Source organism: Zea mays, chromosome 8, assembly GCF_902167145.1.
Source record: "Zea mays cultivar B73 chromosome 8, Zm-B73-REFERENCE-NAM-5.0, whole genome shotgun sequence".
Lineage (NCBI taxonomy): Eukaryota > Viridiplantae > Streptophyta > Magnoliopsida > Poales > Poaceae > Zea > Zea mays.
The window spans coordinates 60200186-60225790 of NC_050103.1; the positions used below are offsets into that span (position 1 = coordinate 60200186).

At 44.6% G+C, this 25605-nt stretch overlaps 1 protein-coding gene across 3 annotated transcripts in view; it reads left to right on the plus strand.

Annotated features, from left to right (window-relative positions):
• Positions 1-21319, plus strand: part of LOC100384837 (uncharacterized) — a 53038-nt gene extending 31719 nt beyond the window's left edge. Inside the window, exons 1-10 of one of the 3 annotated variants that reach the window (XM_020542280.1) lie at positions 822-1071; positions 2244-2311; positions 2418-2641; positions 7454-7505; positions 10983-11505; positions 11588-11657; positions 11736-11955; positions 12043-12147; positions 20237-20332; positions 20868-21319. In XM_020542280.1, the coding sequence (XP_020397869.1) occupies positions 837-1071; positions 2244-2311; positions 2418-2641; positions 7454-7505; positions 10983-11505; positions 11588-11657; positions 11736-11955; positions 12043-12147; positions 20237-20332; positions 20868-21062 (1788 nt within the window). In that variant the 5' untranslated portion in view covers positions 822-836 and the 3' untranslated portion in view covers positions 21063-21319. Of the gene's footprint in view, positions 1-821; positions 1072-2243; positions 2312-2417; positions 2642-7453; positions 7506-10982; positions 11506-11587; positions 11658-11735; positions 11956-12042; positions 12148-20236; positions 20333-20853 lie in introns of those variants that run through there. The other 2 variants (XM_020542281.2, NM_001177274.1) reach the window with 2 other exon arrangements.
• Positions 21320-25605: the final 4286 nt, after the last annotated feature.

Below are 25605 nucleotides of genomic sequence, written 5' to 3' on the forward strand. Positions count from 1 at the left end.
CCCTTCCCCTCCCGCTCTACGAAACCTTGGAAGTGGGGGAGGCGAGTGATGAGGGTCTCTGATTTGCTGCCTATGATACCCGTGTGTTCATAAAAAATATTATGCGAAGAGTGGAGACAACCAATAAAAAATCTTTGAGATCTTTTTGGTGGATAGTTTATGTGGGTATTGTTGTGAGCCGTCGCAACGCACGGGTAACCGACTAGTAGAACATTGATCTATAGCTCAGAGGAATAACAAGCACATCAAAAAATACAGGATCAACCATGCCAAACAGTGATGTGCTAGTTGCAAATAGATGAAAATATAAGCATAAACAAGCCATGGCCGCGACATACAAGAGATGCGCCACCCAGAGTCATTGTAGCATCATATACCATTGATCGACAACTTAGAAGTATAAACATAGAACTCAATCGTGATTAGTTCCTGCAGTCCAGGCGAGGGCTAGATCTAAGCATATCGAGGCACAATCACCGCATAAATACCAGGAAAACAGGGTACACACGACCACAAATACCAATAGTACTCAACATTCTCAGATCTAGTTATATAAGACGAGGAACCAATTAGTCGATGGGCTCCAAGCTAAGGGGAGAGTGCAAGTGAGAATGTCAAACCTCCTTACCTTCGACGTAACCTGCAAGAAGCAAGACCCAACAGAGAGGGGAGTGGAGCGTGCGGGAGCTCGAGGGCGAGTGGAGACGGGAGAGGGAGAAGAGCTCAAGGGCGACTGGAGACGAGAGAGAGAGCTCGAGGGCTGCGACTGTGAATGAGGAGTGAGGCGGTAACCCCTAGCGTGCCGTGGGGGGGGGGGGAGGTCATCCGCTGCACGAATGGATGCAGCAGGGACGATGAGGCTCGCTCGGGTGAATGAGCACAACCAGGCTCGCGAGGATTGCGGCCTCAGGGCGTATCCCACGGGCTTGGCTGAGGGTTGGAGTTTGCACCAGTCGGGCCTGGCCGGAGAAGACATACATGAAACCAAACACAAGGGCCCGACGGATTTTTGCACCACACGGGCCTTGCATGCTCGGATCCAACAAGTGGTTATGATTGCCAGTGATCTAGGTCTTTATTTGTTACATATCTTGTGTTACTCTTAGATATTAAAATAAATATATACTTGAGGGGTCACTATAGGACGTATAATGTTGAAACTGGAGACTGGAGCGTGTTCTTTGTGAGGATTTGATTTAACAAGCTTGCGTAAATGGTACTTTCGAACATGCTACAAGCAAGATGTCTTTAACTAAGAATCAATTGTAAGAATGAAACTATATTTTTTTTAGACATAAGAATAAAACGATGATAGTTTGTCATAGTATGGTTTCTCTCTTCATGCTCTTGAAATTTGATCTGCTTCAACCTTGCTCACTTCTCTGTAAAGGCTTATTTTTTATTTACTCATTTGATTACGCATAAATTGTTGTACCCAACTGGAGAATTGTAGTTGTAGTTGCACCTGTTATTTCTGATCCACAAGGATTTCTGAATCTAACCTTCTTTATTTCAAACCCTTACATATTTCAAAAGTTTTTGTACTTCGTTGTAGTCAACTAAAAAAACTTGGCCTGCGGGGGGGGGGGGGGGGTAAGACAATCTCCAGACATTACATTAAAAATAAGATCTCCTCATGCAGGTTGAGGAAACCCCTGAACCCCTGCCCCACTCATACACAACGGCACCGTAGCTCACGTGAGCAATGACCGCGACCGGGCCTTAGATCTGTGCTTTGGCATCGATGTGATTTTTTAACCACTACTTGAAATTTGCTCCCCTGGGGAGTCAAACCCAGGACTTGGGGAGTGCTACTCAGACCACCTAACCAACTTAGTTAGAGACCCTTTCGCTCATTATAGTCAACTAAAACATTCAGTCTTATAATTGCCTAACTCAATGTGTTTTCATGCAATGTAAACAAGCCAATAATGTCATGGCAATGCATAAAAATAAACTGAACTTGTATATTTGTATTGACAAATGAATTGCTAAGACAAAAAGTGTTGCCTAAAAGTTTGGATATAAAGACAAAGGTATCGTCAGCTTAAAGTTCTTGGACCAAGTACTGGTGCTAATTTGAAGAAGCATCAGTTGTCATTTATTTGGAAAAACACATGCATGAATATTATTTATCCTTGTTAGATGGCAATGTCCTGCTTGATATTGTTTGAGTTACATATCTGTTATCCGAACGGTAAAAAAAAACTAGTTTCATACCATTTTGCACGATATCTTTGCAGCAAAGGCTCTCCAATACCTACAAATCCTTGGGGTAGTACACAGAGATATAAAACCTGCGAATATTTTGGTATGTGCAAACATTTTTCTTATATCTGTGTAGAATCATGTGCTTCTAAGCAGAACAGATTTCCATCTTTTTCCATGCATTTATGGAAGCTTATAACTTTGTACAGCTAGACAAAGATCTCCATCCATATCTAGCAGATTTTGGCTTAGCCATGTTTCAAAAGGATATTAAGCGTGTCTCAGTTGAGAACTGGAAATCATCTGGCAAGCCTACTGGTGGTTTCCATAAAAAGAATATGGTTGGGACACTAATTTACATGGCACCAGAAATTTTGAGAAAGGATATACATACAGAAAAGTCTGATGTGTATAGCTTTGCAATATCTATCAAGTAAGGCGTCTCTCCTCTAGAATTGAATGTAAATGACATCATGCTATTCAGCAACTTCACCCAACAGTACAACATATGTTATTTTTGCAGTGTTTCTGTTGTTGATACAATGTCATGTAACAGCAGTAATTTCACCTGCTTATAGCAAAATGGTTGATCTAACACAGGTGCCATATGTGTAGTCGAGGAAGTGGCTTATTTCATATAGGCTTAGGACGTGTTTGGAAGCTAAGTATTTTTGGAGTTTTGAGATAAAACCATGGTATCGGAGAATAGTTTTTTTTTTTGCTAAGAGGTGTTTGGCTACCTTGTAAAAAACTTTGTTTTAAATGCCATGGTTTAGCAGTTACCATGGCATTTTTGGTGTATCTGAAACTCCACTCCAACCCAAATTTTTTGTCTTTGTCTAGCTTCTAGCACACGTACACTAAATATTATGGATTGAGATACTTTGTCTCCGAATAAGTATTGCTTAGAGTGATGCAAATAATACAATGATTGTGTCATGACATTTTAAAACCATGGTATTCTAAAACCATGGTTTTAAAGTACATTGCTTCCGAACACGCCGTTAGATTACATGGAGAGTATATAACCCGTGTGCAACATGTGTTTGACACTATTGCTTACAGAACATTTCTGTGGCATGTGTAATCAATCCATATTCACACACACAAGATAAATTCTATTGTTGTATACATGACAAATGTTATACATCTTTTTTGGGGGTAGCTTACAGTGATGTTAGCATGTTGATACACATTCAATGATACTACATTTTCAAATTTTATTTTGAAGTTTACCTTTTCAATTTATGTGGACAAGTGGTGCTACTATAGTGTTTCAGAATAAATTACTCCAGCAGTGTTACTATATCAGTGACTCACCAGAAATTCTTCGTCATCATGTCTATGTTTACCTGCACCCCTAGAATGCAGCCAGGTGTTAGATAATTTGATCCAGGTTGCATGCATTGATGTGATGCTTCTTCTACTCCTTCTGTCCTAAATTAATATTTGTTTTAGTTAATTAATGGATTCATACAATACTTGATGTACGTGTTTTATATATGTGTCTAGATTCATCATCATATATTTGATTTGAGTCTAGACATAAAAACCAAGAGCTAAAACGAACACTATTTTGGGACGGAGGGAGTTTGTAATACCACCGATGATGAGATTTGTAGTGGAAGGGACATGAAACTGATTGAACACCATAAAAAGAAATCAACCAGTGGGGAAAAGGCCACCTCATGGCTTGTACGGGAAGAAACCACAACGAAACCACCTTGCCACTATTTTTTGGGGTGGCACAGGAAGTTTTCCCTGAGACTTTTTTTCTCGAAACGCGCAGGAGAGCTGCACATCTTTATATATTAGAGAGAAAAGAACATCCTACAAGAAGGGAGAACCTGCAACATAGGAACCCTGAGATAATTCACACACTTATAGCTAAAAACAACCTAGATACATAACTTGATCCAACCACACTAAGGGCTTTAGCTAAGCCTAAACTTCCAAGATGTTTGGCTCTAGCTAGAACCCAACACACCATCTCATCCAAGAAGCTTCTCTGCACTTTGCTGATGGAAGCAGAATCACCATGAAAGACTACCCGGTTACGTTGTAACTACAAACACCATGCCCCCAGAATAATGGCACAATTAAGGCCCTTGTTTTCCCTGGGACTTGAACACCGATGTCTGGTACCACAACTTGGTGCCCAACCACTTGACTCCTAGCGAGTTTGGTTGAAGCCACAAGCCCACCACTTTGTTTTTTACTATGCTGAAAGAGGAGAGATAACGTGATGCATCGAGGTCACGCATTGTGCAGGATAATGCTGAACCAAAAATCCCAAGACTCGAGTCATCTTCCGATGCTGAATAAAAGTCATAAGGCTCGAGTCATCTTTCCTCGATGGTAGACATGTACATAAGTATTTTCAGCATGTTTTCAGGTTGTGAATGACTCCAGAAGCAAGGGGATGGTTCTGACAATTTTGGGTCCCACGTACCTAGATGCATCGATGCGAACACTGTGACTTGTATAGTTCCTAGCATCGGTATGAGGTAGCGTATCGTGTTATTTTTTTCAGCACTGATTATGCTCTGGGTAGTCGTGAAAGGGCCTCTAGCTTAATGGTTAAGGCTTCCGAATAGCACATCCAGGTCCCGGGTTCGATCCCCATTGGGGGCGAATTTTGGGCTTGGTTAAAAAAATCCACTCGCTATGCCCCTCCCGCTCCCGGGTTACTGTCAGGAACCACGCCGGAGAGACAACCTTCAGCAGGTTGCCGACGAGCTCCTACCTCCCAGGTCAGTCTCACATACACACGCGAACACAGGAAACTCGGAGACAGAACACATGTGTTTTGGTGGCGCCCTATTGATTGCATTTTCTTAGCCTCTAAGGCCATATATTTATAGACCATTACATGGAAACAAACTAACCATTACAAGGAAATAAACCGGACTGCTATCAGCCCTGACCCTGTCGACCAGACCTGTCCATATAGGACTGAACTGTTGGCGAGAGGTGAATAGATTATTGGGCCAACCCTAGAGGGTGGCTATAGTATTCATACATGGGCCATACACTCTAACACCCCCCCGCAGTCTGAACTTCCGTCGCAGCGGAGTTCACAGACTGGACTCGAAGAGAAGAAGTACATCACACCATAGGATCCCCCCACAGACTCAACTAGCCACTAGTGATGTTGAGGCTGGAGCGAAACTCGGCGAAGGTCGAGGACGGAAGACCCTTGGTGAAGATGTCGGCAAACTGGGCGGTGGTCGGCACGTGGAGTACCCGAACATCGCCGACGGCGACGTGATCTCGGATGAAGTGAAGATCGATCTCCACATGCTTGGTCCGCTGGTGCTGCACCGGGTTGGTGGAGAGGTAGACGGCGCTGACGTTGTCGCAGTAGACCAACGTGCTCCTGGAGAGGGGACTATGGAGCTCGGCGAGGAGCTGGCGGAGCCACGCAGCCTCCGCCATGCCGTTTGCCACGGCACGATACTCCGCCTCGGCGCTCGAGCGGGAGACGACCGGCTGGCGCTTCGACGATCAGGACACCAGGTTGCCGCCTAAGAAGACGGTGTAGCCGGAGGTGGAGCGCCGAGTGTCCGGGCACCCGGCCTAGTCAGCGTCGGTGTAGACAACCAGCTCGGAGGAGGTAGACCGGTGAAGAAGCAACCCGTAGTCGACGGTGCCCCGGAGGTAGCGGAGGAGGCGCTTGAGAGCCGCGAGGTGGGGCTCGTGCATATGGAGACAGACCTGCTGCACGGCGTAGGAGATGTCCGGCCTGGTGAAGGTGAGGTACTGAAGGGCATCGGCAAGACTCCTGTACCCGGTGGGGTCCTCGACTGGGTCACCCTCGGCCTTAGAGAGCTTCGCCTGCTGTCGACTGGGGTGGAGCAGGGCTTGCAGTCAATCATCTTGGCTCGCTCCAGAATGTCAAGAGTGTACTGCCGCTGGTGAAGTAGGAGTCCTGAGGGGCGAGGCTCAGCAGTGACCCCAGGAAATGGTGAAGCACGCCCAGATCCTTGACCGGAAATTCCCGCTGAAGCGCGTCGATGAGGCGGCGAAGAAGTGACTGACTGGAAGCGGTGAGGACGATGTCATCCACGTAGAGAAGCAAGTAGACAGTCTCTGCTCCATGATGGTGGACGAACAGAGACGTGTCTGACTTGGCCTCCACGAAGCCCAGTGTCACCAGGAACGTAGCCAGTCTGGAGTGCCACGCCCGGGGGCCTGCTTGAGGCCGTAGAAGGACCTGTTGAGCCGGCAGACCATGTCAGGGCGAGAGGAGTCCACGAACCCCGCCGGCTGACAGCAGTAGACGGTCTCGGTGAGGGCGCCGTGCAGAAAGGCGTTCTTGACGTCGAGCTGGTGAACTGGCCAGGAGCGAGCAAGGGCCAGCGAGAGCACCGTGCGGACGGTGGCCGACTTCACAACCGGGCTGAAGGTCTCATCGTAGTCGACTCCGGGGCGCTGAGTGAAGCCCCGAAGAACCTAGCGAGCCTTGTACCACTCCAGGGTACCATCGGCCCACCGCTTGTGCGTCCAGATCCACTTGCTGGTGACGACGTTGGCGCCGGGCAGACGGGGCACCAGATCCCACGTCTGGTTGGCGACGAGCGCCGCGTACTCCTCCATCGCCCCACGCCAGTGGGGGTCCAGCAGGGCGGTGCGGGCGGAGGAGGGTACCGGAGAAATCTGCGAGTCCCCGGGCGTGGCCATATATTTATAGACCATTACATGGAAACAAACTAACCATTACAAGGAAATAAACCGGACTGCTATCAGCCCTAATCCTGTCGACCAGACCTGTCCATATGGGACTGAACTACTACGATATTAGCTATTTCCTAAAACAGAATAAGTAAACTAGCACCAATCTAGGATTACTTTCCTATTAGTTACGTTCTGCGCGCCACCCTCCGACTGGGCCGTTGCAGAGTGGGCGGTGACAGCCCGCTAGTGATGGGGAGCTAGGGTTCGGGGATTTTCTTGGCCGGGACCATGTTTCGGTCTCTTCTTAATATAATACCGAGAGGGCGGTCTTTCCCTCCCCGGCTGAGGTTTTTTATGCTCTGGGTAGTCTAACATAGTTGTGTACTTCAAACAATCAATCCATTTTAGCCATTCGTTATGATGTCATGGGCAAGAGGTTTTGCTAGAATATTCAACTATGTTGCGTCTTTGTACATGTGACAATTTTTATTCAGTAAAAAGCAAAGTATTCTGCTAGCATCATTAGTCATGACATTTTTCACTTCCTCTTTGTTTCAATAACTTACAGTGAGCTTCTTACTGGTGTGGTGCCCTATACAGATCTGAGAGCAGAAGCACAGGTATTTAATTATTCTTTGTCATTTGTTAAAGTGTTCTTGTCAGGGCCCAAGAGGGCCCGCTACAGTGACAACGGTACTGTAGCACGACCTTATGTTGGTTAGATAAAGATAAGGCTTGTTTGGGATAAGATTAGAATTAGAGATAAGATTAGATCTAGTGCTTAAAGGTCAAGTAACCCTCTCTATATAAGGAGAGGGATTGTATCAATTGAAGGTAAGCAACAGATTAGAAGGAAATCCCTTCTCTCTCGCCGGCCGTGGGGAAATCCTTGCGGTCAGCCTCCCCAGTGCCCCTAACCCTAGCCGTCGCCCTCTAACCCAGGTGACCATCCAATGAACAGTACCGTGGGGTAATGTAACACTGTTCATTCGCGTGTTACTGTTTATCTACGGGTATTGTTCATCCGCATGAACAGTACCGCGCCTCCACGGCTAATAGTTCGACGACGCCCAAGCGTCGGGGTCCTGGTCCTAGACCCCAAACCTACCACTCGTACTACCTCCATAACCTAGATCCATAACAATCTGGTATCAGAGATGTCAGTCCCTCCACCCACCACCACCTCGCCTCCGGCGTCCTCTGCGCCACCACCGGCCGCCTCAGCCCCTGCCCTCGCGTCACCGGCGACAACGCCGATCCTCACCCTGGAAGTCGTAGCACAGGCGGTTGCCGATCTCGGTCGTTCCGTGGCAGCCATCACCGCCTTCCTCTCCTCCAATTTTCCACCGCCAGGGCACATGTCCCATACCACCCTTCCGCCACCGCTACATGCATTGCCGACGCCACCGGCATCAGCCCCGCTCCCCCTTCCAGGCTCGATCTGCCCACCCGGTGCCCCGACGGCACCATGCCTGCCCATTCATTTGTTGCCCATGCTGCCGTCGCCTTCCCCTATTCCATCATACGCCATGGCTATGGCGGGACCCCAGTACACCATGCCTTCGCTGCAAACATAGATTGTGACATCAGGCGAAGTCATCCCCTCAGGGAGGCCTGCCCCTTTACCTCATCTCTATGCCACCATCACCATCGCCAATTCCATCGTACGCCCTCTCATCAATGATGGCGCCGGAATTCACGATGGCAACGTCTCCTTCACCGACCCCGTCGTTCACTGCCCCCATGCCTGTGCTGTCACAACAGCACTATGATGACGTCTTCTACGGGGGTGTGGTTGACATCCGTGCATCGACAACGTAGCTACAGGTGACGACACACTGCCTCCTAGCGCGCCGGCAAGGACAGCGCCCCATCTTCAAGCGGTGGCGCCCAGTAATCCAGCAACCTTGCAACAGCTCGCGGAGCGGAAGGCGATTGCGCGGACGAGTGCCTGCAAGGTGTCAGCGGCGGTGCGGCTGTAGGCTGCGGTGCGTGGCCTCCTAGTGCGCCGGCGGCTGCAGGAGGTGCATCGGCAGATGCTCGAGGCAACCTTGGTGGTGGTCGACCTCGACACACGGGGGTGCGACCTTGCCCTGTCGGACGGCCATCAGCAACCGCGCTGGCCCGCTGTCTCTAAGCGCGAACATGGTGCGTGTCCCGCGAGCGACGAACTCCGACTCTACAACATCGACAGTAGGGAAGGCACTCCCCTCCTTGTCATCAGCAAGGGCGCACTGCTTAACGCCACCACATTCCGCTACCGGCCGCCACGAGGGCGCCTCCGCTGGTCATTGTTGCAACCTATTCCAGGTGGACACATCCATGTGCTCTCCTTTCATCCAGATGGCGTCCATGGGATCTAGGTGGCTGCACACGTGCAGGTCCATGAGCAGAGCGTGTCCGTCTTATCTTAAAGGGTAAAAAATAAAGAGTCGTGATCTAATTCAGCTTCAGAATAATAAAATAAGCCGAAATGTAAAAGGCTTCTTTTTAGGTTTTAGGTTTGTGTCTGGCGGAGTCATCGTTAGCGTCATCATTAGGTTGCAGCTCGAGGACGACCTGCTTGTCTAGGAGGGGTGTAGTGTCAGGGCTTAAGAGGGCCCGCTAAAGTGCCGCTGCAGTGACGACGGTACTGTAGCACACCCTTAGGTTGGTTAGATAAAGATAAGGCTAGTTTGGAATATGATTAGAATTAGAGATAAGATAAGATCTAGTGCTTAGAAGTCAAGTAACCCTCTCTATATAAGGAGAGGGATTGTACCAATTGAAGTAAGCAAGAGATTAGAAGGAAATCCCTTCTCTCTTGCCGGTCGTGGGGAAATCCCTGCGGCCGGCCTCCCCAACGCCCCTAACCCTAGCCGTCGCCCTCTAACTCGCGCAACTATCCAGTGAACGGTACCGCGGGTAATGTAGCACTGTTCATCCGCGTGAACTGTACCACGCCTCCCCGGCCAACAGCCCGACGACGCCCAAACGTCGAGGTCCTGGTCCTAGACCCCAAACCTACATCTCGTACTACCTCCGTAACCCTAGATCCATAATAGTTCTCCTGTTCAATGCAATATTGTTGCAAAAGTTCATCAGATTGATTATGCATGACAATCATTCTATATTGTATTCCGTGGTGTCTAGCAAAAAAAGGTTACCATAACTCGATTGTCACCGGGTTTTGATGAGGTTAATTTTGACAGTTGGTGGAGCAGATCAGCTGAACGTATCCACGAAGATGCCCGGAAGGGGTTTAACTCTGTGGTGATTTTAGGAGCTTGGAGTGTTTGGCGCCACCGGAATGAGTGTGTGTTTAATGGGTCGCAACCTAGTATCGCTAAGAGCTTGACCTTAGCCGGGGATGGGTATAGTCTGTGCCTCTGTGGTGTATTGTTGGGGCTAAAGGGCCTTCTATGATGTCAGGTTTTGTTCATGACCTAGGTTGAGGTACTGTGGTGCTTCCTTTGGTGTCTAGTGTGGGTGATGGGGTTGGATCTGGCAGTGAGTGTGTTGTGGGCGTGTGTGTTGGTTCTTGTATCTCTGTTTCTCTTTTCTCTTTAATGGAATGATGCGCAGTTATCTTGCGTGTTCGAGAGAAAAAACTGCTTTGCCATTCAGCTGCAGTTAGAAATTGTTTATTGTGGTTATAACCTTAGTAACCAGGTTCCTGGATCAATGGGATCAAGGAACTAGAACGTGGTACACGGTACGCTATTAAAACTAGGTTTTAACACTACGGGAACGAGATTGTTCCCACGTTCCTAGTTCCCGGTTACTAAGGTTATAACAATCAGAGAATAGTTCCTATTCTAAGGGGGCGTACCCAGTGCCGTAGGCTTCCCGCACTGTGCGGGGTCTGGGGAAGGGTACCTTTAAGCGCCAAGCCTTACCCGCATAATATGCAGAGGCTGGGTATCTTTAAGTTCCTATTCTAATATGTTAAAATTTGATTTACTATGAAACTTTTGTAACATTTAGTTTCAGGTGTGTTTTACTGGGTTTTCTCATTTATTAGTTCTATCCATACGTTCATATAGAGTTCACTGCGGCAAACATTGCAGATCCATTTTTTTCTCTCTAGAAGTGACCATTGGCCACATTTTGTTTAGGCACACACTGTTCTTGAAATGACATATACTGAACAACAACTTACAGCAGCAATTGTTTCTCAAGGATTGCGTCCAGCACTTGCCCTTCCTGAATCTGGTGCCCCACCAACTCTTTTGTCACTTATCCAGCGTTGCTGGGATCCTGATCCTGAAAAGAGACCATCATTTGAAGATATAATTGATGAGCTAAATATAGTTCAAAAGCATATAGTTTCAAATGCTTCTGTTCCATCATCTCCTGTCAGCAAGACTCAAAATGGTACCATAGAAGTGCACCATTATCAAGAAGCATTGAACTGGTTCAACCAGGGGGAGCTTTTTGTTAAAGGATCAAGTAGATCAGACCTTAAGAATCTTTGGTCTGATTGTTTTGATCAATCTTCAGAGTACCATCCAACATTAAGTTGGGGCTCTTTTGCAACGTGTGGTCGAAGGGAAACCATGGAAGACACCCATTTTGTACTTCCCCATGTGAGCGAAGAAAATGATGTTTTTGCCTTTGGCATTTTTGATGGCCATAGAGGTTCGCTAATCAAAAAACATAGTTTGGTTGATCTTTGCTAGATTTTACATTAGCATTTCTTAACAAAAAAAACTTTTCACAGGTTCAGCAGCCGCTGAATTTTCTGTCCGAGCAGTTCCTGGATTTCTCAAGCAATTTGGTCAGGGTGCAAGGTTTGTCCGTTTGTATTGAATGCAAATGATCTAAAATGTTTGCCATGTTGTATCGATTTGAGTTCTGGCATTTTGCAGCCCAACTGACGCTCTTTCAGAAGCGTTTGTAAGGACTGACATAGCATTTCGAGAAGAACTAATTCTTCACCGGAAGTCAAAAAGGATAATTCAAAAAGATTGGCATCCTGGTTGCACGGCAATAACCGCCCTGATAGTGAGAAACAAGCTTTTTGTAGCAAATGCTGGTGATTGCCGAGCAATCCTGAGCCGTAAGGGCAAACCATTTCTGTTGACCAAGGTTGTGATTAACCTTTCTATATCGTTACTACATTTTTTTGGTAGTATATCATCTCGTGCATAACTTTTTTTCCATTTGCTGTTATAGGATCATGTTGCTAGTTGCCCAAATGAAAGAGAACGAGTAACAAAGGCGGGGACTGAAGTAAAATGGCAAATAGATACGTGGCGAGTGGGTTCAGCTGCTCTTCAGGTGCTCAAATTGACCCTTTTTAGCATGTACTTCAGCTGCCCCATGGTTGGCAAACTGGCAAAATAATTTTTTTGTCCAATTCATCCATGAAGCAAGTGCCCATTTGTGACCCAACTGACCATGCCGCAAACAACCACTTTTTCTATTATTGCTTTCTATTAAGTTTTCTTGGAAATTTAATTGTCCCTCTCAGTTATGAGATGGTGCTTGACTGCTTGGTGGCTTGGTCATTACCTTGCAACTTGTTTGGTCAAAGTATTGAATTATATGGTCAAAGTATTGAATTATATGTACACTTTTGCTAAAAAAACTAATGAGCCACTGTGCTCCTAGTGGCCACATGAGCCATTGGTATTTGCCATTTAGCAATAGAACTATACTTCATGCATGGTAAATCTTTAGCTCATAAAAGGAATACCTGCCATGGAAAATAATGGCCACACAAGATTATATTGATCAAGGAAGACTTCTCTATCATTCCATCACATGCTTAGCAAAGTTATAAAGTTTGATTTACTCGAGGATGTTTTCTGCAACTATATGCATTTTTAGGAGTTAGATGCATTAATGAACTTGTCAAGGAGTGTAACTTAGGTTCACAAACTTGAAAATAATTTTTTAGGTTCCTAAACTTGTGGTACACCACAGTGGTCGATATGGTCCAGAAATGGATTTGCGGTGCACCGCTTTTATAAGTTTAGGAATGTATAGTGTCGGTGTTCTGAAAACACCGGCTAGTAATCCCAAGTGCTTTGCGCATTCAACGCGGATGGAGTGCAAAGCTTACACAAGATTTTATACTGGTCGTGCGAAAAGTCCCTACGTCCAGTTGGGTGTCTCACTACCTTGCACTAGATTTGCAACGGTGGCAGATTACAAACTTGGTTGAGGGAGGACTCGATGTCTAGGCCTCTAATGTGGAGAGTGGAGTGCTCGATGTGCTTCAGATGTCGGCTCTTGTGTATGCTTTTTCTCTCCCCCTTTGGTCGCCGCTTCTTTCTTCCTCCAAGAAAAGGGGGGAACCTATGTACATGGATGCGTCGTTCGGACCAGTCGGATGAGGCTTTGGTCTTGTCGTATTGCCTCTTTGGGTGTCCATCGTCCAATGCTCAGCATCGTCCCTTCTTATCGTGTTACTGTCCCGAGGCGTGCTTTGTCTTGTCTGTGGCGGTACCACCCAGATTATTCTAGCTTAAGTGCCTAAGTCTCGTCTTAGAGGCAATAACACACTTAAATTGAAATAAACTGTTAGTCTGTCGGATCTAGTCCGATAAAACCACTCAAACCAGATCGAATACCACTTGCTCACACGAAGGTGAGTCACAGAAATACAATAATGCAGAATACCACAAATTTAAAGGAGAACTTAAGTGTTATTACAACATCGGAGTTCAAAAGCAGTAAGCATAGTTTTTGTTGCAGCAGAAGTTACTAATGAAGATAAATGAGTAACATGGCGAAGCCCGGCCAAGTCACTCCTCCTGGTCCTCTCCTGCAGAGGTAGCATCACACTCGACAGTCCAACCCGGTGGCATGGTGGATGACCAAGTCACACAATCAACCATCTCTTGCAAGGTATCTGAAAAATTGTGTCAATTGGTGCCACAAGCAATGCTGAGTATACTAATATTCAACTAGACTTACCGGGTGTGAGGAGTCTACACATCTACTTCTAGACCATGAAGCTGTTTGGCTGAGGGGTTGGTTTGCCAAAAGCACTAGCTGAGTCTAAGTCAAGTTTTACCTTTTCAAGTTCTAGAATATTCCTTCAACTAGGTTAGCATCCTTCTAATCACACATGGTCTCAAACAATTATAGCAAACACCACTTTATATCATGAAACCTCATTACACTTCTTACTCGATGCAACAACATGGATCAAGGAGTCTCATTAGCTATGAGAAGCAGACGATTCGAATCGAGTTTTTAACCTTGCAAGTTAAACCTAAACACACGACGTGCAGGGGCACTCCGTCCCCACACACATCAACCGTCCCCATCGATTCTCTGGCAACAGTTCGGCGCTCATCAACTGTCCCCATCGATTCTCTAGCAAAAGATCGGCGCTCATTGCCTTGGATACAATGCCACACTGTCCCCGGACCCAGCCATGCAGTGACTACCCTTGGACCCACCATAATCGGAATGAGAGACCAATTCTCAGGACACTTGAGAGGGGTCGTCCGCGGGCATGTTCAATCAGGCAATAGGCTTACCGATTTACCATATTTCTCGGCATGTGCTTAGTACTTTCAAACGCTTGACACACAGTACTACACATTAATCCTTATTCCAATTCCCTTCAGTGGACAGGGCATTCCTACAGGGATCCGTGTCCACAGACAGTCATAATCCCATTATTAAGAAGTACAGTCAATTCCTAACCTCGCGCGAGTGCTAGAAAAATCACTCGACTTATACCGAGATCCTTATTTAGCAAAGCATATAATCGACCTAACATTCTAGTATTCATTCCAAAAAGGAACCTAAGTTCATGCAACTAGGGTTTTTTCACACAACTCCTACAGTTAATGCACAATACAAGCCTAAAACCAATATTGTAGTAAAATAGCATATAACAGGTTATGCATAAAATCTGGGCTTGCCTTCAGGTGTTGGTGCTGCGAGGAGTTCCTCGGTGGTAGGTTCGGGAGCAGGCTCCTGGGCTTCTTCTTGATCAACCCCTTGCTCCGGGATCAACACGTATTCTCCGTCAGCGAGGTTGTAGTTTAACGAACGCAATGCACGAGAGATGTATGTTATGATATGCTAAAATGGCATGGTGTAGTAATACTAGGTTACTTAGCAAAATACAAGGGTTTATACTTATTAGAATAAGTCCTTACAGGAGTGGGCACTTAGGGGGTCTAGGTAAAGGCTTGACTATTGGGGGTTTGATTTAGACTCAACTTCTTTACTTAAGAGTTTAGGCAGGTTGTGCTTAAGTCACTTAATTAAACATTAGTTAGTATTAAAGTTTAAAAAGAGTAATTTGGACTACAACTATAATTTAGAAAATTCCAAAAATTCTGCAAAAATTATAGTGGCTTCCTACTGGTTATTGTAGGTTGTCCTAGGAAATTGGGGTCAATAGCAATTAGGATCTGTCCTGAACAAAAATAACAAAATCTAGGGCAGAGGGGGCACATTACACTACATCTCTTTTCTAATGGTGGCTACTGTCTAAATGGGTATTTTCCTAGTAGGGGTGAAAACGGGTAGGGTACCCGAAACGGGTACCGGATACGGGTACTGATTCGGGACCATTTTTCGGATATGGATACGGGTATTTTTATATTCGAGACGGATACGGGTAATACCCGGATAGTACAACTTCGGATTCGGGTCGGATACGGAACGAGTACTACCCGATAAATACCTGGATATTCGGGTCGGATACGGGTACCCGGAATTCGGGTACCCGTTTTTTCTTTTTCTGCATAATAATATAGTTATAAAATCATAACTTTTACATATGAAATCGGATGAAGATAAAATTTATATGAAAATTGTAGAGCTCGAAGAGATCTATAACTTTGTAGTACAACACATTTTTGTTTAAACATATCTTTAGGCCAAAATCATTGAAATAATGTCTAAATTTATATCAAAATAATAGATTTTAACATTTTCATGTGGGGACTTAAGATTATCTCCATGTGGGAACTTAGAATTATCTTTTTATAAACTATTTATTAATATTGGTAACTTATTCGCAATTTTCGGTCGACACTACAATATTTTTATGAATTTAATTGTATTTTGATGATTTTCTACAACAATAAATTAATAATACACCAAATAGCCTAAAAATTCATGAATTTTTACGGGGACACAACATATATTCACATATAGTTCTCAAAAACATTTGGATTATAAAATCCACAAGATGTTGGTGTTTCTTCCATTCCACTCCCACTTATTGCGTGAGTTATACGTGAAATCATTTTATGTATCGACGTTTCAACATAATTAATATTTCACTTATCATTTTCATGTGGCGACTTGAGGTTTTATTTGAATAGAATGTTTATTTGTTTTGATAAGCTTTTTGCAATTTTGGGTCAAAACTAGTGTATTTATGAATTTTAATTATATTTTGATGATTTTATGTAGAAAGAAATTAATAATGTACAAATAGCCTCAGAAATCTATGAAATTATACGAAGGTACAACATATGGCTACATATAGTCATAAAAAATAATGGGACCATAAAATTCACAAGATGTCAACGTTTTTTCTATTTTATTTCTACTTATTGCGTGAGTTACACGTGAAATCACTCTAAGTATCCAATTTTCAACATAATCAATACTTCACTTTACCATTTTTATGTGGGAACTTGAGATTATCTTCTATTAAATGTTTATTAGTATTAATTTACTTGCAATTTCGTAGTCGAACAAGAATATTTTATGATAATCAATTAATGCATTATCCGACAAGTATCCGATATCCGATCAAATAATATCTGTATCCGTCACTTATCCGCCCGAATAAATATCCGGTCCCTGTATCCGTCCCGTTTCTAACTATCCGTATCCGATCTCGAATCCGTTTTAAATACATTAGGGTAGGATACAGGATGAGTTACTATCCGTCCGTATCCGCCCGTTTTCACCCCTATTTCCTAGTATCTAGGTGAAGTGTTAGACTTACCCAAGTTTTCACAGTGGAACACTTAATGGTATTTTATTTGGGACTTTTCAAAGTTAAAGACTAGGAAAACACTTATAACTAATTCGCCCTCTTAAAAGTGTCAAACAACAAATTTAGGAATTTTCCTAAGTTTCTTTTAGCACAAAAGCAGTCATTCTCAAAGTTGGGGTTGGTTCTCTGAATTCTTTTTCTATGATTTTCTAAAGTTTTCCTTGTTTTGCTTATTTAAAATGGCATGCTATATCCTTTTACTTGACCGGTCACATACATTTTTCATGGGTTCTACATTCTCCATTTAGTATAGGAAAAATCATAGGCTTTCTGGTTTCTCCTATTTACTATTTTTCTTGCTTTCATTTCGATAAGGCTCCAATTGGTTTTAAGTGGATAACTCCCTCTAAATAACTTAGACTAGGGTGCTATATATTTTTACAGAGTGACAGAACATATGTTACATCTATCCAAAAATCCCTAGGCCTAGTTAAATAGTTTAACTATTTTCCCCTTTAATAAGTTAAAATGAGCAGATTATTATTTAATTCAGAAGTCCTTAAATCATCACTAAAATAGGGTGGTTTCCCAATTTTGGTTTGAAGTCATATATTTATAGAGTTCTACAAAATTGGTTCCACTGTTTTTGGGTTCCTAATTAATTTGTTTTGAATTTCCAAAGTTCTCTGTAAGATCAATAAATCATTTTTAATAAAAAGGAAAGGAAAACTAACTTGCGCTTAGGCCCCTGGCTAAATCTTTCCCTCTCTGTCACAAACGGGTCCTCGGTGCACTATTCACTAGAGTCACAGTGTCTTCACTTAACCCCCTGAATTATCCAGGTATCTAACCCACAACCCTTGGTTCATCGGAAAAGTGCATGTGAGCAAGAATAGAGCAAAGCATCTTACCGACGGCGGTAGCTTTCTGGTGGAGTGGTCGGCGAGGTTGAGGGCGTCACAAGGGTCACATCGATGGCCGACTCATCGCCGGAGGTGGCCGGAGCTACCCGGTCCACGTGTGCAGGCGGCGGCGGTCGACGACGGCTCTAATTCTGGCCAATTGATGACGGTAGAGCTCAATCCGATGGCTCGGGGAGCTTCACTGGATGTTGGTGAGGTTGTGGGTGTGAGCAATCGGACTGTGGGACTTCGGGTGGCTCTGGCCACGTTTGTCGGCGGAGCTTATCTACTCCGGCGAGCTATGGCGATGGCTTTGGTGCGGTAGCGAGCTCGGGGATGAGTCGGGGAGTTTCACTGAGGCGCTGGGAGTGTAATGGCGGCCTTGGTCGGAGCTGGGGTGGTGTATGGAGCTCTAGCCACGGTGGCCGTGCTTCGGGGAGAGTGGCGGACGACGGAGCTCACGACTCAGGCGAAATTCCAGTGAGGCAAGGCTCGGGCAGGGTTTTGGGACACGTGGGGAGTGTGACTGAGGATTGAGGCTGGTCTTATAGGCGCAGGCACGACTCAGACATGGCGGTGGTCGACCGTCACTCGAGGGCGCGCGGGCCACGCTCTGGCCTGCCAGTCGGTGTCGAACACGTGGCCCGATCACTTGTGCCTTAGTTCTTGCTCATGCTGTCACAATTCCAAGCCAGATCTCGGTGAGATTCCTGTACATGGCGTTTTCTCCACTCCCTAAGCTAGCTCTTTTGTATGGGTGTTAAGAGATATGGTCCACTGGGTTGTGAGATATGGGAGGGGAAAAGTCGGTCTGTCCTATAGCTCAAACCTGAGGCAAAACTTGTGCCTTGTCATGTCAAACGATTTGGTTTTGTTTTCAAACTTTTCTAGGGTGTGCCCAGGATAATTCAGCGCCTTTTTGTTAATTGGAGCTCATGGATTTTAGGTTTAAAAAAACTCGACCTGCGGGCGGTAAGACAACCCCCCGAGTATTGTATTAAGAAGGCCTTCTCACACAGGTCGAGAAAACCCTCGAACCCCTGCCCCATCCACACAGCGGCATCAAAGCCCATGTGAGAACGGCCACGACTGGGGCCGAGCCTTAGACCTGTGCTTTGGCGTGGGACAGACGAGTGGATTTTTTAACCACAACCTGAAATTCGCTCCCACGGGGTGTCGAACCCAACACCTGAGGAGTGCTACTCAGACCACCTAACCAATTCAGCTAGAGGCCCTTTCTCTGGATTTGAGGTTTAGAAACTAATGAATATGTGAGGTCTTTAGTTAGAGGGCTGAAAACAAGTTAAAGGAATTTCTGATTTTTCCTTTGTTTCTCACACATTTTGACATAATTAGGGGTTTTGCTAAACTTTTTAGTGCCTAACCTCTAATAACTTTTGTTATTTATTTAGTGAGCCATAACTTTTAATAATGGTCCATGTCATGATAAGGTGATCCCATTTGTTTTCTTACTCATTCCTTTTTGATGCTCCTTTTGCTCTTAAGTGGGTGTGCTTGGGGTTTGATAAATTTTTATCCTTTGATTAGTGTGAGATGGTTGAGGTAAGCCTTCTAGAATGATTAACATCTAACCAGGGCCTTAATCCTTAAGTGTGGTGACTTTTGCTCTAACTTACTCACATGTGATAATGGGTTTATGAGTGGTGTTGGGTTAAACCCTTTAGCTTAACACCTGAGTTGTCACATTATCTTATCCTGGCGCGTACACCTGACTGTCCCACGGGTCGTGGCGTGATCGGGCGTTGGTCAGCTTTCATACTGACAACGCACATGTGTACCCTCTCTGGAGTAGTTATTCAGGTTGTCCGGTCGTCAGAGCATGCGTGCCCAGTCTTTAACTCTCGCCCTGTCATTCGAGTGTTAGTCTGGTACTTCCGTACCGTCTTCGAGATGACCTTTAGTATGACTTTCGAGAGCATTTGGTCTTTGAGGGGTTGAGCGTAGTTCCTGACCTCCAGGTTGGGCGAGTCGGTCCCCACTAGGGTGGCCTCGTATCCCAACCTCTTAGGCGGATAGGGGACAAACGAGTTGAAGACCTTGGTCAGGGGTCGGCCGAAGCAGGACTATTCACGAAGGTCAGGAAACAAATTTAGACATGTTCTTGAGGTTTTGTGCCGTACATGGGTTATTCATCCCCGACATGTGGCGTAACACTTAACAAGTTTAAAGACCTATAAATAAGTTCGTGGACCTAAGTGGCACCTCTTGATAAGTTTATGGTCCGTTGATGCATTTAACTCATATTTTAATGGTGCCTTGGACTTAACTCTAATATTGTGTTATGTTATATCATTTGGAATAAAGTCCTTCCATTCATTTTTTTGTGTGTCCCCAAACTAGAGATGAATTGATTAGTTACAGGAACTAAGGTCATAAGAAAAATGTTGCATCCTTTTCTTTATATCACTTTTGTGACTTGTGGCAGTAGCCAGTAAATGGTATAAATGAGGCTGTGCTGGAGTCTGCTTGCTTAAAAGATTGAAATTTGTGTTTAGAAATGAGACTTTTCTAACAGGTTACAAGGTCAATTGGTGATGATGACCTCAAGCCAGCTGTCACAGCACAACCTGAGGTTATTGAAACTGCTTTATCAGCTGATGATGAGTTCCTGGTAAGTCCTATTTTCTTCTTATATATGTTGTTCTCTGCAGTTTCTTATATTAATCATTTAATCAATCTGATACAATGAGCAGTTTTGTTATTTTTTTACCTTGTAATGAAATGAAACAGGACCTTTTTCTTATTCCAGAGTGGAAAGTATTTTGCCACCCACTCATTTTTTGTGCTTGACAGTATAGTATATCGAGATTCGAGAGACTAATTACCTCTTTAGATTTGATATTCCCTTGTAAAATAAAGATGTCCTTTCTTTTCTGATGTGCACAATGCTGTATTTAGATAATGGGTAGGTTATTTTTCCATAATAGATGTTATCAATAATGAAAGTGGTAAGGTCAGATTGATTCCTTACATACTTCAGTGTCGAAGTATATGGGGAACTAGCTTACTTTCTGATGATGTCCAGCTTGATACCACTCTTTTGAAAATTGATTTTATCACGTTGAGTGGCTAAACAATTATAGGATCAATTCACTGAAATAAAGTTTATGCGATTCACATAACTTCATTCAGTTTCCTGCATGTAGGTGATGGCTAGTGATGGCCTATGGGATGTGGTAAGCAACCAGGACGTGCTGTCAATAATCAAGGACACGGTTAAAGAGCCTGGAATGTGCTCGAAGAGGTTGGCCACGGAGGCTGCGGAGCGGGGCAGCAAAGACAATATCACTGTCATTGTTGTCTTTCTTCGCCCCGTCTCCACAGCTGAGCGAATCTACTGAGTCACCTCCCAAAACCTATTCTCATTAACTTCAGGTGGCCATACCGCACGCCTTCCGCTGTTAAGTCGCAATTTTTGTATTCGATCCACATCGGTTCTCAAGAAGAAAAGAAGCTATACTATACGTCCATTCTTGTATTTGTAGATAGAAGAAACAGCAGCCTCTGCGGCGGCTCTTTTTTTCAATCTTTTGAAACATTTCTCGTGTGTAAACTATGCAAGCTGAATGGATATTGTTGGCATCGATTTGAGCGTCAATCCCTAGAACGAATCACCTGGTGGTGCTCTTCACGGAGGCGTGGATAGTTCGCGGCACAGGGGTAGGAGTGGATTCTCTACACTCTTTTGGATGGTCCGCACTCTACACGCTTTTGGACGGTCCGCGACTGGGGCCCGATGGTCCGCGGTGGCGCATAAGGTCTTCTTCGTGAAGAATCCTAGAACTCGCCCTTGAGAGAGATCTCATTGAGGGGGGGGGGGGGAGAGTTTCAAGGCGTTGCTCCTGATCGGCGGGCCGCCTGTTGTGTCTCTAATCGCGTAGAGTCGAAGAGAGATTATTGTTGGAGACTAAACTAGATCTAAATCAAAGGCTAGATTACTGTTCCTGTCAATTGGAAGAACGATATAAATAAGGTAAAATTGATAAGTAGATTTGTTTGAATCGATTGTGAGGGTTCACTTGGCTGTATCTCTTTATTTATATAAGGAAAATTTGGATCTGTACCATTAAAAGATTATAACTTTAGATGTATACCATTGTTATCTCACTTACATGTGGGGTTCACATGAGTCAATGACATGTGGAGCCAATGGTATATATCTAAAGTTGCAATCTTTTAATGGTATAGATCCAATTATTCCTCTATATAAAGGGTGGAGGTCTGGACCCGTTACTAGTTGGTTCTTGAGTTAATCCCGCAGGTTTTGCTAATAAATCTCGCTAGAAATATGAATCCCTAACTGATTTTGCACACGCGCGGACCGTTCGGCCTCAGGGCCGACCGCCCCTGTCATTTTTTTGTGCTCAACATATGCCCATGCCTTTTTGTGGAGGTTGACGAACCAAAAGCATATGTACTGCCAGCGCCTTTCAATAAACAGTAGTTCTCACAAGTCACCTTTGTTCCCGAAGTGAGAATTAAGCTCGATGCAAGTCACTGGCTTTTCAATCCAATAGGGTGATCGTTCAATTGAACGTCAATGCATAAAGGCTGTTTTGGATTGCATCTTTCTCGGCCATGACCATCAATAGATCACAAGGTATATAATGGAAGTGCCCCCAACCTGAATAGGCAAAGGGACTATGCAAGTACCATGGGTTCATTGTCATACCGTTCCACCATTTGAACAGGATAATATATCGACGATGAGTAAGCGAATGCAAAGTATCCTGGCATTAGTGGATGAATAGGTGATGCTTGCTGCATCGCCTTTCTGACCGTTTTATTCATCCGTTTTGTTTTAGCGGGTGACCGGGGTTTCTTTGTTGGCCGATCACGTAGAACAGCCTTCTTGCTAACATATTTGGAGAGCAATTGATCAAAATTAGGGCCAGCTTTGACCAGCCGACCATGTGCGTTATGTTTGCTTTGCCCATGTGTCCCCTTTCTTTTCTTTGTGTGGAAGCTGACACCCCTGGGTATGGGTAGACTGTCCGCGCAGGTGCTAGACAGTCTGTGATGCTCGAGTTAGAGAGTTTGCTCGGCTGCTCGACTGAGCCTGCCCCCGGCGCCTCTGAACTTGTTAGTATTCTGTCCGGAGCTTTTCAAGCAATCGCTCCTTGTGATATATTCGACGTGCGAGGATCATCAATGATGATATTTTTTCCTTTGCCTTTATCGGTCACTTCCGGTCGAACCAAGACCCTTTTGCTTGCTAACTCTATTATATGGATAGGAAATGGTTGTGTGTCCACTTGCATCTCCTAAAAACTCTATCGGCCCTCATTTATGGTCGATTGTATGTGTCGACGGGAAACATTACCATTATTGGTGGTGTTGTTCACTTGTTTTTGATTGCTATGAACCAACGAGGCAAAACAATTGTTAAACGTTAAGGACCTTCGTCCTTCGAAGCATTATCTACTTTCGAGTATAATGGTCTTCACACAAAGGTAATGAAGAACAAGTCTTCATCATCCATAAAAGTAAGAATTTATATATACGAAAGGTGATGCCCAATCCCATATTTATTTCATAATAAATGTATAAACATCATCAAAGTTTATGTTATATTGTTACCTTTGGCTTGTTTGAAGGTACTTCCTCTTGTCGCTTAACAATACGGGGGTACTTCCTCTTCGACTCAGCATTATGTTTGACCTTCATTGCCACCTTAAGCTGAAGCTGTCATCCTTCGGCTCTTTTACACATGTTCGTTGTACGTTCAACATTCGTTCTTGTCGCTTACATACAATATCTTCATCCTGAGGACCTTCGGCAGAAAAGAAGACCCTCAACAGTAGCCCCTTCGTGGTGCTAGGTCGTTTTTTATAACGAGCTCCATCCGCGAAAAACACGAAGGCTTTTGGATGCCGCAGGTCCGAAAAACACCTTCCCTAAGCTTGTTATTAAAAAACGAATATAAAATTTACGACGCTTACCGGTCCACCGATCAGTCAGTACGCGCGTCTCGGCGGTTCGCCTTCACGTGCGGGGCTATATAAACAGACCAGTTGGTGAGAAGTTACCACAACATTCATTGCTACTGCGCTGTTGTGCTGCTGAAATTTTTTACTGAAGCCGAAGCTCTCTGCTTTTCGTGCACTTGCTACATAAGCTTTGACCAATTGTACAATTAGTTGAATCTAGCTTCGTCTCACAGAACTAAAATGGCTAGAGTCAGGTCTACTGCCAGTTTAACGAACGAAGGAGAAGAAGCTGAAGCTACTGAGATGGCCCCTATTTCAGAAATGATGAAACATTCTGGGTTAGTTGTACGAGAAGAAGAATCTATTCTGACAAAAGATGTTGTTGCCGAAGCTGACAGTGATGATGAAGAGGATGACAACATTTTAAGTCCGAGCAAACCTAGCCACATTGAGTTTGGAAAATCCACAGTTAAGGCGGAAGAATTGGTTTTAATGAAGAAATTAAGATATTTTGGAGAGAATGATGACGAACTGGTTCGGTTTGCTAGGGAAGAAGTGGTTCTAGAACTAAGAAATGACGAAGTCGTAGTTTTTAAGAGCTTCTTTAGAGCAGGGCTTTGGTTCCCTCTATATGAGATGATCGGTGAAGTTTTAAAAAAGTTTGAAATCTACCTTCATCAACTAACCCCAAATGCTATAGTCAGACTCAACGTGTATATATGGGCTTTACAAAGTCAAGGAAAAACTACAAATGGCGAAGGATTTTGCAGAGTACACAAACTCAATTACCAGACTAAGGCTAGGGTTGATGGACTGCATAAGAACTTCGGGTGTTACAATTTTGCATATCGAAAGGGTACTAAGGTTCCTGTGATTGGATATCGCACAAGTGGCCGACTGGATGGACAAGTGAATGGTTTTATGTGAAAGCTGATGAGAAGAAAAGGGAGAAGCTTATGACTATGGTGATGAGTCCGCTGAGACCGAGCTTCGGCATGACACGACCATTGTGCAACATGCAACTCGGCACCCCCTGCCAGTTAGCCGAAGTGGAATTCAGACTTGTGGCGGAGCACATTAGTACTCGATATTTGGTGCAATAATACCTGGCCAACAAAACCTTTCCATCATCTGGTGGATGGGGGATGCCGAAGAAAAAAGAAGGAAAAAAATTTGAGCTCGTTCGGTTGCCATACTAGTTTAAGTTTCAGGATTCTTCCCGCGGCCCTTGTGCCGAATGGTTGGAAATGATAGAGACAATTTGCAATGAGATCCTTGTGAATTATACAAATAAGGAAGATCAATTGATGACAGCTGCCTTCGGCACTAAAAAAACGAAGACTGAACTGAGTGATGGACGCCCTTAACTTCGAATACCCAGACTACGAAAGGCTTGACGAAGGAGCCAGAGGAGCAAAGAAAACGAGGGTTGTAAGTATTTTGAAAAGACAAGCCATGCGGTCCATTGAAAAAGATCAGAGGGCTACTAAAAAAACAAAAAATTTTAGTGGAGCCGAAGGATTCGGCTCCCAAAAAACGAAAGTCCTCAATCTTGGCCCCTGCTGAAGCGAATGTACAAGATGTACCAGAGAAGACTGCTGGCACTTCTTCTTCCTCCTCTACCGGTGTTATATAAATAGTGAAGGTAATGACTGAACCCTTCCCGTTTGCTATGCTAAGTCCCCTTGGGTCGGATTTGACTAGCTTATTGCAGTCAAAGAAGAAGGGGGTTGAAAAAGGCGCGGAGGGGGAGAAGAAGACTACTTCGGCAACTGGGGCAAATGAGGGGGGTAAGAAGAAACGACGCATGATGGCTATGATGAAGGCTATCCACAAGACCCCGCCCCCGGTTTCGGCAGAAAAAAGTGTTACCCCTGCTAATGCCGAAGCTGATGAAGTGGCGGCCCCTGAAGCTGAAAATAGCAGAGGCCCTTTTGGAACCACAATGTCGGAG